A 16,296-nucleotide genomic window follows, 5' to 3' on the forward strand; every position below is an offset into this window, starting at 1 on the left:
TCAAAACTTTTCACAATATATCCGAGCATCTTGTTGGCCTTTTTACAGCTTCCCCACATTGTCTAGATGAAGACATATCTGAGTCAACATAAACTCCTAGGTCTTTTTCAAAGATTCCTTCACTTTCAGTATCTTCCATATGATATTTATAATGCACATTTTTCTTGCCTGTGTGCAGTACTTTACACTTCTCTATTAAATGTCATTTGCCATGTGCTTGCCCAGTTCTGAATGCTGTCTAGATCATTTTGAATGACCTTCGCTGCTGCAACAGTGTTTGCCACTCCACCTATTTTTGTGTTGTGTGCAAATTTAACAAGTCTGCTTACTATGTCATAATCTAAATCATTATGTAGATTAGGAATAGCAGAGGACCTAATACTGATCCCTGTAATACACCACTGGTTACCTTGCTCTATTTTTGATGTCTCCTCTAATCAGTAATTACAGTTGGGTGCGGCTGCTCCCGCATTCCCCACCCCCCATCACTGCAGGCCTCTGCAGTGACCTCGCTGGCCACTATGGGCGTCCAGCAGGCCCCCATAGTGCTCCCTTCTCTGTCAAACGGTTTTCTACCAGCTGCGAGCTTCAACAGGGCCCCACAGCCCCCTTCTATTCCTTGCCTCCGCGGTCTTCCAAATGTAACCTTTTAGGTTACCCTCCCCTCACTGCAGGCATTCAGCAGGCCCCTGCAGTGACCTCCCCGGCCGCCATGGGTGTCCAGCACGACCCCATAGTGGTCTCTTCTCTGTGAGATGCTTTTCTTCTTTCAGCTTACCGGCAGTTTATTCAAACACTTTTAAAACCATTCCCATTTCTTTGAATATCAGTCAGGACCGCAATACTGCATACTCTGGAGGCCTTCTGTTTTCTACATGTTAACTACTCCCTAGTCCACGTGCATGCATTTCATTGAATCCCTACTGCGTTCAATATGAGAAATTAATCTTTTATGTGGGACTTTGTCAAAAGCTTTCTCGAAATTTAAATAAACCATGTCATATGCTTTGCAATTTGTACGCAATGAGGATAAATCCTCGAGGCAGAGCTTTTATCTCCTACCTTCTCTATATTTGATCCTTTCTGTCGATTCCCTCAATGATGTCATACTTATGGTTTGGTTCCTTTTTTTTTTCGCAAGGAACTCCGCCTGTGGGTGCTCCTACTAAAAGAAAGGAATGTCAGTACTTTCTTTTACGACAACTGTCTCCTGCTGCACAAAGACATTCAGCCGTTCAAAGATGCAGCTCCCTCTCTTGGCTTTGGAGGATACTACAAGGGAAAATTGGTTTTCTGCTCCATGGCCCAACGAATTCAGCATTATTCCTATAACCGATCACTCCTCGTCATTGCGCAAAGTGTGTCCATTTGCTGTAGCCGCACTCCTTTTGGGGGTCTTCCTGGGCTCAAAATCCATTCTTCTCCACTCACAATTCACCTTCAGTCTAAATCTTTAACAAGATCGTTCATTCTCCCACCATATAATGAGAATATTCAGAAGGATTACCTGTTTATCTGTTACTCATCAGTTCATTTTCAGAGCTCAACACATTCTCGGCCACCTGAATATAATTGATTCTTTTCTCGTTTCCAAACGCAGAGATTCAGAGCATTGGCTTCCGAAGACGACCTCCTGCAAACTCAGATTCCTCATTTTTCAGACCTGACATTCATGTGAGCCACCTGCTGCATTCCCTGATTTCTGCAGGCTCAAGAAAACTCTTCTCAGCATCACTCCCCGCTCACTGCAAATGTACCGGTCATCCTGGAATTGCTTTAAAATTTCACTTTGCATTCAACATTCCTTTCCATCATTTTCAGTGCCCGTAGTGTCATCCTGTTTTATGTCCCTTAAGAACAGAGCTATAAGATTTGAATTTCCGGCATCAAGTTTTTCTACAAACTCAACCCAATTTCAGTGTCCCAGCTCTACACTCTGCAACTCACAAATTTCACTAATCCTGAAAGGGCTTCAACTATCAGAATCTCTTTCTCCTCCTGCTTGCCTACCTATTGCCATCAACGTACTCTCTTGGTGCCTCTCATCTGCTCCAGCTACTCCTGCCTGTTTTAGATAAAACCTTACAGCTCTTTCTCTTAGCCTTCTTGGGTTCCCATAGGTGCTGGGAGTCTACATCGCTCTCAAATTCAACCCCCAGATTCACCCCTTAATCTCTGACCTAGCAATCCCCTCATCTGATACCCTTTCCTTCCTGCTCAAAAGAAGTAAAACGGACCTGGAAGATTAGAGAAAGCTTTTCAATTTTGTTTATAAATCCCATGTTGGCCCATATGACCCCTTTCTCTCTTGTCCATCTCCATCTTTCTCAGGGCGCATCACCCTCAGGCCCGCTGTTTATTAATGAAAACTGAACAATCGTCACCCAACATTTGTTCTTCTTTCACCTGATTTATTTCCAGGTCCGGATTCGCAGCTGAGCAGTTTTCCGGTCCTTCCTTCAGAATCATAGCAGCTTTTTCCCACTGAGTTCCAGACTCTCTTATCAAACGGTTAGGTCGTTGATCCTCCAGTGCTTACCAAGTTTACATTATAACAAATATTATGGAGCCTAAAAATGCTTTTACAGAAATGTGCTCTTAAGTGTTAGTAGCCTGCCTGGAGGAAGGGCAATCGAATCAGCCATGGATTCCCAGAGGTTTATTTCCCAAAAATGGGTTTTGTTTTCCTCTCCTGCGTGCTGATGATCATTTGTTAAAGGTTGGCTAAACCTTCAAGTGGGCTATATTCAATTCTAATTGTGGCATTGAGACCGGCTTGTTCTTTTTGGGGGTCTCAGCCTCGTCCAGTTGGCCAGGCAGCGAACCCTCAAACCAAGTTAGGTTTGATGCCAAATGAATGTGTATATACAGCATACTTCTGTTAAATCGCATACTCCGCATTCTCTACAATAAATATTTGTACTAAAACATTTTGTGATTGGTGTTTGTCCCGAACTACTGAAATGAAATTTATAATTAAAGTTCGGGAGGAGGGTCAGACACCAATCTCCGCATCACCAAATTGAATCATTCAATTTACACATTAGCTAATTTAAATTGTTAGCACTATAAATACCCTCTTCACTTATCTCTCAGTTGCGTTTTGATTTCATCGTAACCCACCACCTCCCCATCTCCACCTTTCTTAATAACAGTTTTTATGTTTTATCAAATGGGGGTCTCAGCCTCGTCCAGTTGGCCAGGCAGCGAACCCTCAAACCAAGTTAGGTTTGATGCCAAATGAATGTGTATATACAGCATACTTCTGTTAAATCGCATACTCCGCATTCTCTACAATAAATATTTGTACTAAAACATTTTGTGATTGGTGTTTGTCCCGAACTACTGAACACAGGATTATGACCTGGGTAGCCAGAACCCAGGTAGGAGTGTCAGTATGAAAGGGGCTTACCATGCATGAATCTTGAAACATTCTTAACAGCTCAAAGTGAGTCAGTCTGCCAGTCTCGATATCTCTGATGAACAGATTCAATCTGGATTCAAATGCAAAAACTGCCTGCTGTGTAGACAGGACGGTGTTTCCTTGCCCTTGAAGTTTAACTTTAAGTTGATTCAAATTACCTGTAATGTTCAAGATAATAAAAGCATCCTGCGAAAGAGCCTACGAAATTTAAACTTCAACCTTTATTCGACCCTGCCAGTAGTTTACTTTCCCCCACTTTCATTTTTCTTTGCAGCTCCTCCCAGGCCCTTTTCCGCTCCTCATCTTCTGGGTATTTCGCTGCAAACGCAGCATGTTTTGTCATGAGATGTCATTGTAAATTTGATTTTTTGCTTGAAGCAAGTCGTTCCCTGCATATGAGACAGTGGAAATACAGACCTCCACAAAGGCGTACATATCAGTCCATTCCGACTGAAAAGAACGGTATGCCTCTTTTTTCCATTTTTGAAATGAAACCAGAGCTCTACACTACACTTTGAAATTGAAACAATGCATTAAAAGCGGGGTTACAGATTGTGACTCGTGTGCATATTGCGCTGCAACAGGGCGAGCAGCCCTGTACATTGTTTTGTTTATTTTTAGAACAGGGTCTCCCCCTCCGCCCCTGTGCAGATTGTTTTGTATTGTTTATTTATTTTTATTGTATTATATTTATGACGGCGTAGCGCTGTGTTATTGTTTTGTTTATTTTTAAAACGTGTCCTGGCAGAGGCGAGATCGGTGCTCATCCTCTGCCAGGAGTAATAATTAAAACTCGTGCAGAAGGTGGCCATCTCCCGAATTAATTAGGTGATTTAATTTGTTGCTAATCGGGAGATGGTCACCTGTTATAAAAAGCCTGCAGCTCTCTAGCTCGGGGTGGGTTGTTAAAGAGGAGAGAGCGAGTAGAGAGACGGAGAGCGAGAGAAAGTTTATTTAAAAACGAAACTAACCAAGGATAGCGTCAGTGAAGGCGATTGCCCAGCCTGACGGGTGGTAGTGTTCGTGATTTGTTTTTGTTTCAAACCTTTTATTTAGCTCTGTGAGCGAGTGTTTTCTGTTTAAATATTTTATTTATTTTTGGATTGCTTTAAATAAAACGGCGCCCGCGCCACTGCACCATACCTTTTGTTTTGTTGTGCCGCCTTCTGGTCTGACGTCACCCTCAGCCATTCCTGCCACATGCGCATTGACAGATCTCTCGACCAATTAAAACACGATGCAACAGACTCCACAAATACAAGCACCAATAACAGCTGACTTTGAGACTCGACAGCCATACTTGGTTACTTGAAGAGCCAGGTTGCCAATCCCTACCCTAGGATAACTGGATCATACAGTTCCAAAAGTATTTTAATGACAACTAAATAAAGAACTGGGCATATATAGGCCTACATATTATAATTAAAATAATGTGTAAAAAATAATGTAATTGTATGTAAAAATAATGTGATATCTTGTAACAATTGTAAGTCGCCCTTGATAAGGGTGTCTGCTAATAAATAAATAATGTCATGTAATAATAGTAGATAGATTTTCTGCTCTGCTGTTTTGAGAGGAGTCAGTGCAGTGTTTAGTCCAGCCCATAGCGGCAGATCATACCATGCCCACAGTGAAGCAAATAATAAACTAGAAAAAAAACCAAAACATTATACTATACCAAATAAAATGTTACTTTTGCGTGTTAAAGTAAAGAAATCTGGATGGTTAAAGTCAGGCAGATTTTGAAGTTTTCCATATTGGACATAAATTCAGCTTGGAATCTACAGGATCATACCAATGCACCTGTAAATACATGTTGAGAGAATAAGGCTGCCACAAAAACAAGGAGTTATGGTACAATATGAGCTTTTAATTTCTAAAATATAAGCCATGTGTTTACATCATGCAAGATTATGGGTGTGATTCAATCCTCAGCTCTGATTTGCTTGGAACCACACTATGTGTTCTGTGTGCATTTAAATCACCACATACATTGACACTTCTGCCACTACAGCAGATAAACACACAAACGTTTCTTTAAAATCAGACTTTTAATAGATGTCTGACACCGATATGCCCTATTCAGATTGTATTAAATCAGCACTGGATACCACATGCATTTATTTACCAGGAGGTCTCGATGTACTGTAAAAAAAAAAAAGTTTGTGGTTTGAAATTGTTCGCATTGGATGACATTTCTGAGATCGTCAGGGACGCTGAGCAGGGCATTTTATGCCGTGATTGCAAATCAGGCGTTATATACAGTACAAGCCACTATCACCAAAATGAGTTTGGTTGAAGGTCAAATGGGGATCTTCATGGAAACTGGCTCATTTGGTATAGAATGCATCTACTCTAATGATCCAAAAAGGTTGTCTTTGTTACAGTTGTACAAGAAAAGTACTTTAGGTCTTCTCAAGCATAGCCCAGATGTAACTCACCGTTCACCTAGTTTCTACATTTCAGTACACATTTTAGTACTATTAAAAACAAAAAGTGCAATGCATCAATCCTACTGCTGTACTGGCCTGAAATGTGAGGATCATATTACAGCAGGTATTTTCACCTGGGGGTACGCGTACCTTTGGGGAAACTTCAAGGGTCATAGAACTACTCACATGCAAAAATAAAAAGTAAAAAGAAAATAATTATCTTGAATTGATTTTCTAACTGTATATTAATCTCTAAACCACTGTGCATGAATATTTCATTTTTGTTTTTTGCAGCTCAAAAGGTTAGTATAGTAGTTTCAAAATGATCATCCACCTGTACACATGCTTGATTAAGCAGATTTCCACTCTGATATTCGGGTGGGTGAAGCAGGCGTCTGGCAGTTCTGCCTATGGAGAGCTCTGCTCTGTGCTGCTCATGAATTCTGCAGTTTTCAATATATAATATATAACATGTAATTGAGTACTAAATCAGTGAAACACAATCTTATTGCATTTTTTTATAAGTATAAATGCTCCGGTAAACCTGAAAAATAATCACAATACTAATACTTTGAAGAAAGAAAACACAAAAGGGTCTACACAATGTGCAAAGTGAAAGAAAGTTATACAGAGTCCCTGAGCTCATTTTTATGTTGGCTTTAATAAAGTTATTGTTAGTTATTGTAGTTTTAACTTGAGGTTAATGTTTTTTATGTTGTAAACATCTTAAATTGCACACATAATTATGTCAAGATGGAAAGTAAATATGTTAGCGTGCTAAACATTTAGAGTGCAGACTATTTTGGATTATTTATGATAATTTTGCCGAATAGAAAGCAAATATTGCCCAGAACTAAAAGGGTACGTTTTTTTTAAAATCTGCAGCAGCATAACATTTTTTGGTATGAACAGTTGGGTCTATTTATGTAATGCAGAAGATTAATGAAAACTCTATTTGATGGCACACCATTTGATAACCTGTATTTACTTTGTTAACAGTTTACATTTTCACACACACAATGTAATTTAAAATGTGTTTGTCATCTGTACTAAATCGAAATTACACACAAAACAGCCCTGAATTAATAGCTATTGTTTGTTAAATATATTAAGCTACGAGTCTTTAAATATAATGCCAGAAGTAATCCCTTTAACATTTAACTTGTTTCTCTGTTGCTCAGATTTTCTACCATGGAGAGTCAATACATGAAGACATGGATAAAGACTTCTCATCAAACCGTTTTGGCACAGATTTTGGAAATTTCTCTTGAATACAACTATATTCACAGCGCTAAGACCAGACTGCTCATAACCTTTAGAGAACAGTAACACAACCAGACAGATGTGATCTGAATTGAGCTGCTCCTCTCTGGGCACAACAGAAAATGTCAGTGACCTGATAAAGAAGCCTAATCCTTTACAACATCCACCTGGCTCCATGTGGATAATTCTTGATATAAATCTTGAAAGCCATGGATCACTGAACAAGCTCAATAGTACTCTGCAGTCAAATTACATATTCTGCTAATTGTAATTCAATGCAATTAGCTTTTATGAGGCCTAGAGATTTATGCCTGGCCACTGATTCATTAAATAAAGACACAAGGATAAAATCTACTGGAGCCAATTTCTTGTTCACAAGGTGTTCCCAGTGGATGAAAGACATTGCTCTATAATCTGCTGTTAAGGCATACGGAAATGTTAAACAATATAAAAATAGAATCTTAATACCACAGCACACATGTTCCTGAAAAAGATATGCTGCAAGCCAGGTTCTGCACTATAAAAAGGGAAACACTACAACAGTGGAGCACTTGGCAGATATTAAAAACTCAAGAGTTTAAGTGTATAGTTTTCCTATTCACACTGCATGTCCCTTTTACAGAGTATATTCTGCTGCACACATTTTTTAATTGGATTTAGAGAACAAAAACTAACACAGAGACAATATGTTATGATACTACCATACAAATAGCTGTATGCTAGAATATCAGACTTGCATACAGTGAGTAATTGGTAGCTTTTGACAGCACAACCACATACAGTGTAATGCATTAACCTTTCACCTCTGGAGCCTTGGGTATGAATCCAGTCAAATTAATTTGGTCACAACTTTGCCCATAAAAGATACTAATCCACACATCACTGGCTCTGTCACTGGATGGTCATTGTGGCTGAACTGCTTCTCATCTAAATCACTTACAATATGTGCCTATACCTTCCTGCAAAAAAGGGCAAATCACAGGCAAATTGTCTCTTCATAGTACATGTATTACATGGGCAATTTGCTCAAAGCGGAAAATCAGGCCCATGGTTGCCAGGAGGTTTGTGTTAAGTCTGATGTACATAGCATTGAAATTGTAATATACATATTTCTTCTTTATGAAAATAGTGACAAGTGACTAACACAAAAAGAGGTGAAATCTTGGCGTTCCTGATGGCTCACTTTGCATGTCAATAAGGTAGTGGTGGTGTTTGGATAACATCACCTGCAGTGCTGCTGGGAACTACCTGAATTTATCCAGAAATTAAAATTTGCTGAAATCATGGAACTTCCCTTTAAAGCAGGACAACCGAAATAGTTTTCTAAATTATGTTTGTTACAGTTTCTGTGTTTGCTTTACCTCAACTTTCACATATGCCCCCTAGTCCTTGTTTCCTTTGTTTGGCCACATCTATGCCACTTGGGATTCAATTATCTCCACTTCCTTTGCACATATTTTTGTTTACATGTTTTATTTATTTATTTATTTTTAATACAGGCACTGTGAAGGAGGCATGTTTTTTTCTTGGTTAGCACAGCAGAGAGATAATGAGGTGAAGAAATATCAAGGCCCAAGCCCCTTGAAACATTCACAGTACCTGTAGATGGAGTAGAACTGCTCATGGTAGAAGGACCGTTAGCGAAAGCAGAAGAAAGAAGCTCGTCAGATCCCCGCTGAAAAGCACAAAAATAAAAATTATCAACTACCCCAAAATACTGCAAAATCTGTCCTCATCTCTGGGTAGCTAAATCGTGTCACTGGAGAGGGATAATAAATGGGGTAGGCGGCTCAGTGGGCTAGTTAAGTAGCCTTTCATGCTACTCAGCTGTGGAGGCCTTGGTTCAAACCCAGCTGACAACTGAAAGAGTTTGGCACCACCCCCTCTCTCCCAATTGCACGTTAGTTCACATCACACAAACAGAACAATTGTCAGGTCTGACAATCGTGCACTGATTAGTAGTAACAATTTTGTCATTTATTAAATTTAGCAACACATAAATAAAAGGGTTTTTAATGCTTTTTGTTTTACAATAATGCTTACATAAAGCAGCATTTATTGAAATATAAAACACTTATTGTAGTATGAAGTCATTACAGTAGGCATTATTAATTTACGTAATTTTAAGAACAGTATGTATGTATTATAAAATAGAATGATAATATTTAATAGAATGATAAACACAGGTATAAATCACTTCTGGTATACTAAGCAAACCAAGCAAATGTCAGAAAAAAATATATGCTTTGCTATGTACATTTTACTTAAAACTTCCGAAACACAAGACAGGAAACATTCCATCTAAGGAAGACCCAATTCCTGAAGAAAAGTTGCTCTCAATTCAAAAGGTTGATCCAAGAAAAAGGCATAAGTAATGTATCTCCATCAATCCTGAACTTTACAATAAAGAGATAAAAGCAATCAGAGGAACAAAGATCAGGCATCAGAAAATAACAGCACAATGCCAGGATGTTTGATAAAGGGATTACAGAAGCATTAAATAGAAAAGGAGATCATTTTTTATTTTATATTTAATAAAAACAAATCAAGTGGGAGCCAACAGAGGCCCTGCAAGATGAAAGTAATATGATACGCCTTTTTATTCCCTCACTGTTTCTGACTAATGACAAGCTGCAGTATTCTGCATGCGCTTTAACAAACAGACCAAAACAGGTTCTTCATGAAAGTCTGAAAAAGGTTGTCTTGTAATACCTACTGGAAACCAAGAATACAGAAAGTCCCACAAAAACAGACACCAAATATCTACAGAAATTTTGGGTTGCGTTTTGGTTGCTCCATTACATGTATTTCAGGCTTTTAAAAACTTAAGGTGCTGTATACAGAAAACCAGCTCCCTCCCTGAGCAAGTATTTCCCTTTTCAAGAGATTGTTCTACTGTATGGGACCTCAGTATCACCGGAAATATACCAGAATCAGATGAATGAGATATAAACTGAATAAATGGCTCCTACATTACACCACTATTTGCCTACAGATCAAAGTTATTCACAATACAATCTGGACCTGCCTATTTACAGCATCTTGCTCCACCTTATTTGAAATACCAGTCAACATGATAAGCAGTACTGTAGCTTGTTTATACAAACAGGGATTCTTATTCTAAATACTATGGTTTGTATTTAAATATGGCGAGTGACAACAGCATCTTTAACCTTTTCCACTAATACAACTTTTTTTTAAATTTATCGTAGCTGTAAAAAGGCCTTCAAGAAAACGGTAAGAGGAATAATAGGCCAACATATCCTCAAGCTCCCAGAATGCCTGCTTGATCTCTTAAACAATTGAGTTGAAGATTCAAAAGGTTTGAACAACATTAATGCGCTTTACCAGCACACCTCAATGTTCCCCCTCTTACAAAAATGATTACGATAGGGCGTGTCTCATTTCTGAGCAACAGATCTGATTACAATTTGTTATTCTGTTGCTACCCAGATAATGCAACCCTGGAAATATGAATGTATTCTTGCTTCTACTAATTACATACGAGTGTTGGATATACAGTGCAACACTGGCTTCTTTTAACAGTCTCTGGTGATCAGAATTCATTCTGCCACTGCCACGTCTCAATTCAATGACCAGGCTTTATGACAGCCACTGCCAGCTCTGGGAATAGTTAGCACAATGCACAGGCAATTACAATTTTTTCTCAAGCCAGCAGATGCAAGGAAAAACAAGCCTGGGGTAAGTTTTATTACCCTCTACTGTACATAATGTATGTTATTAACAGTAAATGACTAAAATGAACAAACACAAATTACACAATCATTAGATATGTACATACAATCAACGTGTATAAAATGTAGTAAATAACCAAACAATTTTTCAACACATACCTCTGCTTCAATATGCATCTTCACAGTGGCATATATAGCAAGTGCACACATTTAAATTACACTGGAAGCCTAACTGTGCTTGTGTAGCAAAGATGTCTTAAATGTAAAAACAATAGGAGTCAACGGAGACTAGCTCTTGATAAAACCACTGGCTACTAAACTATCATACCAATTAATATCACTCACATTTAAAAATCAGCCATACAGCTGAATTTACTCCACTTAACATCAGGACAGTGTCACTGGCAATGCTGCTTCGCCCAGACAGACACAGAAAAGCGGCAGTGAAGCGCAAATGCACACGTTTATTCACAATAAATAAAACACAGTAACAAAATAAAAGGAACAAGGGCCAAAACAAAATGGTCTACAAAACTCAATACAATACAGGACGAGACAGCACTGAACACAAAACACATACCTTCTCTCCAACACTAACATTAACTCTAACCATTCTTCTAACAAACACCAGTGTCCACCCTATTTATACACCTGTGGCTGGAGCCTTAATTCATCATTTAATCAATTCCTGGCCCCAGCCACATTCCCATGTGTTTTGACAGGGAGAAATTTAACCCCCTCCCTGCCAACCCACTCATGTGCATAGGCAGGGCTTCAATAATCACAATTAAGCCAGGAGAGTCAAAATTCCAGTAGGGGATTTTGACAACTTTTAAACATAAAAACAATGGATTTCAATGGGGTTTTTCATGGCAAAATTCAAATACTGCATGCAAAACATTTTTCTGACGTTACCATTTTCTTCAAACTGAGCAACATGAAAGTACACAGATTGATAATGAAAATAATCAAATAGAAATATGGGGGGGGGGGGGGGGGCAGCAGGTTCGACTGACCATTTTGAGCCTTCTATTTTTAGGGTACATGCAAAAAAAAAAAAGCATTTCAAATGGGGGCAGTTCATGGCAATATTTAAACATTCATAATTATTCTTTTGATTACACTGACATTGTCACACGTTTTAGAATGATGAATATTGAATATAAAGCATAATATTATGCATTACTCTTCAGTGAACATGTTTTCTTTTTTTTTTCTCAACCATGCCTCATCTATAAAATACAGAAAACAAAATTAGCCCACCCAGCCTATTCCAAATGGTTGCCATGCTGATGCGCCAGGGAGGCTGCAATAGGCTGATCCCTGAAGCCAGCATTACATTTCAGCCATCAACACCGGGCCAATAGGAAATCCATGTTACCTATCACAGGGAAAGCACTGAAGGCTCATATATTACAGCGAAGCTGTGTCTTGGTTGGTCCCCAACACTACTCTCTCAAATTAGCATGGTGAAAGCAAAGTCCAATATTACCATGAAGTAACAGCTACTCTCATGAAAATCTAAAATAATTTAAGAACGATTTTATACAGCCTGTTATTTAGTACAATAACTCCTCCTGTTTCAACAAGTATGAGCAATCGATAGGCGTCAGAGCAGAACTCCAAACCATGCACAGCTCAGCTGCACACCAACAAACTGCAAGACTGTCTTAAAGCAAGATGCTTTACAAGACTGACATTTGCTGTATAAAGTAGCACAACAGCAGCATACAGAACAGAGAAATGTGTACGGGTTACATCTTTCCTATATTATACACTTTTAATGTGCAACTACAGTATAGTAAACTGTATACTGAAAATATGTTTTATTAAATGAACACAATTGTAATTAAAGGATTATAATCAATTACTCTGTACTGCAAAGCAGGAATATTTGTTGTATCAACACTTGTTTTAATGCTTATTTTGTCAAGTTGTTTGTGAATAAATACACAGAGGAAGAAATACCTTATTTAAAAAAAAAAAAAAAACAAGATCAAAATAAAAAAAACAAAAGTATATGTTGTTATTATTATTATTATTATATATTTATTTAGCAGATGCCTTTATCCAAGGCAACTTACAGAGACTAGGGTGTGTGAACTATGCATCAGCTGCAGAGTCACTTACAACTACGTCTCTCCCGAAAGACGGCGCACAAGGAGGTTAAGTGACTTGCTCAGGGTCACACAATGAGTCAGTGGCTGAGGTGGGATTTGAACCAGGGACCTCCTGATTACAAGCCCTTTTCTTTAACCACTGGACCACACAGCCTCCTATATGTATTCTTTATGTAAAAGGCATCCAACGTGGGGAGTACCCTGCTCTTGCAGTAGTTAAGAGATCTCAGCTCAGATTATGGTCCAGCAAATTCCAGTTTAGCTGGCTCAGTGGACAGCATTTCCTCTTTCTGGAGCTGAAACCCCATTACACAGCCAGCGCCTGCCTGTAATACTATATGCAAATAAGGCTTCAAGACTTTAAAGCTGACAAGGAAACACAAACCTTTGTTAAAACAGTGGTACCTCAATTGGGTGTGAGTATAATATAACAATGATCAGGACAGCAGTGACCAGAAAAAGACTGTTTCATCTTCAGTACAAAAAACAAAAATGCACTGTACCAAAACCCTTTATGACAATTTAATAAGCTTGATTTTAACTCGTTATGCAAAAGCAGGCTAGAAATGTATAATATAGTAGGTTGCGATTTATTAAAAACATTTATTAAAAATAATGTATTGTTAATTATTTCAGTGCTAAAGTAACATATGTTACCAGAATCTGGTAATCTTGTTTTACCGGAAACTGTCAACATTTAACTAAGTAAGGTGGTAAATGTCCGGAAATCTGAACAAATATAGTGCTTTTCTGGCATTTACTAAAAGCATATTGGTAAAGGCATGTGGCTATTTTTGAGATTTACCAGTAAATGTTTGAAGTAAAGCATTATCATGTTTATTTCTGACATTTATGCATTTTGACTTTTGGGCTGTACTTTGGTTACTTTCATAATGGGCAAGAAATGACATCTCACTGGTCGCGTTTAACGTTCTGAGAGGCATAAAAAGATCAATAATATCTGAAAACACACGACCGCACGGAAGATGCATGACGTTGGCGTGACGTCACTAGAGGAAAGCATGCCGTGAAGAGATAGCGGTATACAATGACTTCAGAGTGTGAAAGCAATCATTCTGCTTTCTCAGGCTAATTGAACAATCTTTATGAGAGCGAGAGTGAGGGTTCAAATGGAATAAACTGTGGGAAAGAAGTGGCTGGAGGCCCGATTTCTTACCAGTTTGAACCTCCAGCAATGGAAAATAGCGATCCTGGCATCAGGAATGCGAGGGATATGCCCCGTGTAAGCAGGTTGGCAATGCTGCTTGGTATGATGATATATTCTGTAAAGCGCCCCCCGGCTATTGCAGGTCTGTTGTATCAAGTTTTGTATCTGGCAATTAAATAGCACTGATTTCTAAAATGAAAGCATTGTTTATATACCAGACTCAAATAAAATAAGGTCCTTGTTAACTGCACGTAGTCTGAAAAGCTCTTCACCACTTAAAAGTGCTTATTGTAGTGTGTGTGTTTATGAAACCCACGACTATTATTATTATTATTTGTAAGAGCAATAGTTTGCATAGTGGTGGTGGTAGCCTACTCCGCGTATTTTGGGGAAACTCAGCTGTTTTTACCTTGATAACATATTATTGTACATTTTGTAAGGGTGTTCTTTTTTTTTTTTTTTTTTGGGAGGTGTTACTCATTTTTCATTTGTTCCATGAGGGCTGCACAGATTCTTTAGCATATCAACATTATAACCTTTTAAAGATAACATTAAGATAACAGCGGAATCATTCTTTTATGATTTCTGCATCAGAAATCTTGAACTTGAAGTGGGTTGACGAGCTGGTTGATTTTACATTCAAGAATACTTTTTTCCATGCAACTCATTCCCGTGCACCTATCTGAGGTGAGGTCGAAGCTGAAACTAAAATGTATTCTGAGAGTAATTGAACTGACGACGAGAAAAAAAAACCCTCTTCATGTTACTATTTTCATTAACACAGCTGTCGAAATGATCGCAGCAAATCATGGAATTGGATTTCTCATGACAATCTTTCCTTTTAATTTGGACAAACTTGACCCAAAGTAGCCTTTTAGCAGGATCATTTGGAAATAAGTGCACAAAACATTACAGCACACCGTTTAACCATTGCTAAAATAGGCCTGTTATTTTTAGTGTTTTAGTAACAATACAATAGTATTATAAATAAATATTAGACCTAATAAAATTATGAATAACAGTAATAAGTATATGATAAGTCAGCTAGATAATTTAATAATAAGTACAATACAATAATGTGGATCCTACTGCACATGTTTAAACTACTACAAAAGTAAGACCCATACCACAAGGTAGAATCGATGCACCTTCATTAGTCAGACACGATGACTGATCTATTTGCAGGGAAATCAAGAGTTTTGCATGCAGGCAATTTGAACTACAGATGGAGAGCATACAGACGTGCTCAAATTTGTTGGTACCCTTACAGCTCATTGAAATAATGCTTCATTCCTCCTGAAAAGTAATGAAATTAAAAACTATTTTATCATGTATACTTGCATGCCTTTGGTATGTCATAGAATAAAGCAAAGAAGCTGTGAAAAGAGATGAATTATTGTTTATTCTACAAAGATATTCTAAAATGGCCTGGACACATTTGTTGGTACCCCTTAGAAAAGATAATAAATAATTGGATTATAGTGATATTTCAAACTAATTAGTTTCTTTAATTAGTATCACACATGTCTCCAATCTTGTAATCAGTCATTCAGCCTATTTAAATGGAGAAAAGTAGTCACTGTGCTGTTTGGTATCATTGTGTGCACCACACTGAACATGGACCAGAGAAAGCAAAGGAGAGAGTTGTCTGAGGAGATCAGAAAGAAAATAATAGACAAGCATGGTAAAGGTAAAGGCTACAAGACCATCTCCAAGCAGCTTGATGTTCCTGTGACAACAGTTGCAAATATTATTAAGAAGTTTAAGGTCCATGGAACTGTAGCCAACCTCCCTGGGCATGGCCGCAAGAGGAAAATCGACCCCAGATTGAACAGAAGGATAGTGCGAATGGTAGAAAAAGAACCAAGGATAACTGCCAAAGAGATACAAGCTGAACTCCAAGGTGAAGGTACGTCGGTTTCTGATCGCACCATCCGTCGCTTTTTGAGCGAAAGTGGGCTCCATGGAAGAACACCCAGGAGGACTCCACTTTTGAAAGAAAAACATAAAAAAGCCAGACTGGATTTTGCTAAAATGCATATTGACAAGCCACAATCCTTCTGGGAGAATGTCCTTTGGACAGATGAGTCAAAACTGGAGCTTTTTGGCAAGTCACATCAGCTCTATGTTCACAGACGAAAAAATGAAGCTTTCAAAGAAAAGGACACTATACCTACAGTGAAACATGGAGGAG

The 16,296-nt window shown here is 38.3% G+C and overlaps 1 protein-coding gene across 14 annotated transcripts in view; it reads right to left on the minus strand.

Annotated features, from left to right (window-relative positions):
• The window catches only part of LOC117421407 (polypyrimidine tract-binding protein 3), a 90,433-nt gene that overhangs the window by 33,353 nt on the left and 40,784 nt on the right, over nucleotides 1–16,296 (minus strand). For 10 of the 14 annotated variants that reach the window (XM_059023174.1, XM_059023189.1, XM_059023183.1 and 7 more), the window contains one exon: nucleotides 8,719–8,794. The exons of 3 other annotated variants lie outside the window; for them this stretch is intronic. In XM_059023174.1, coding sequence (XP_058879157.1) covers nucleotides 8,719–8,794 — 76 coding nt within the window. Of the gene's footprint in view, nucleotides 1–1,062; nucleotides 1,124–8,718; nucleotides 8,795–16,296 lie in introns of those variants that run through there. One more of the 14 variants, XM_059023204.1, reaches the window with a different exon arrangement.

Source organism: Acipenser ruthenus, chromosome 1 (genome assembly GCF_902713425.1).
Source record: "Acipenser ruthenus chromosome 1, fAciRut3.2 maternal haplotype, whole genome shotgun sequence".
NCBI lineage: Eukaryota > Metazoa > Chordata > Actinopteri > Acipenseriformes > Acipenseridae > Acipenser > Acipenser ruthenus.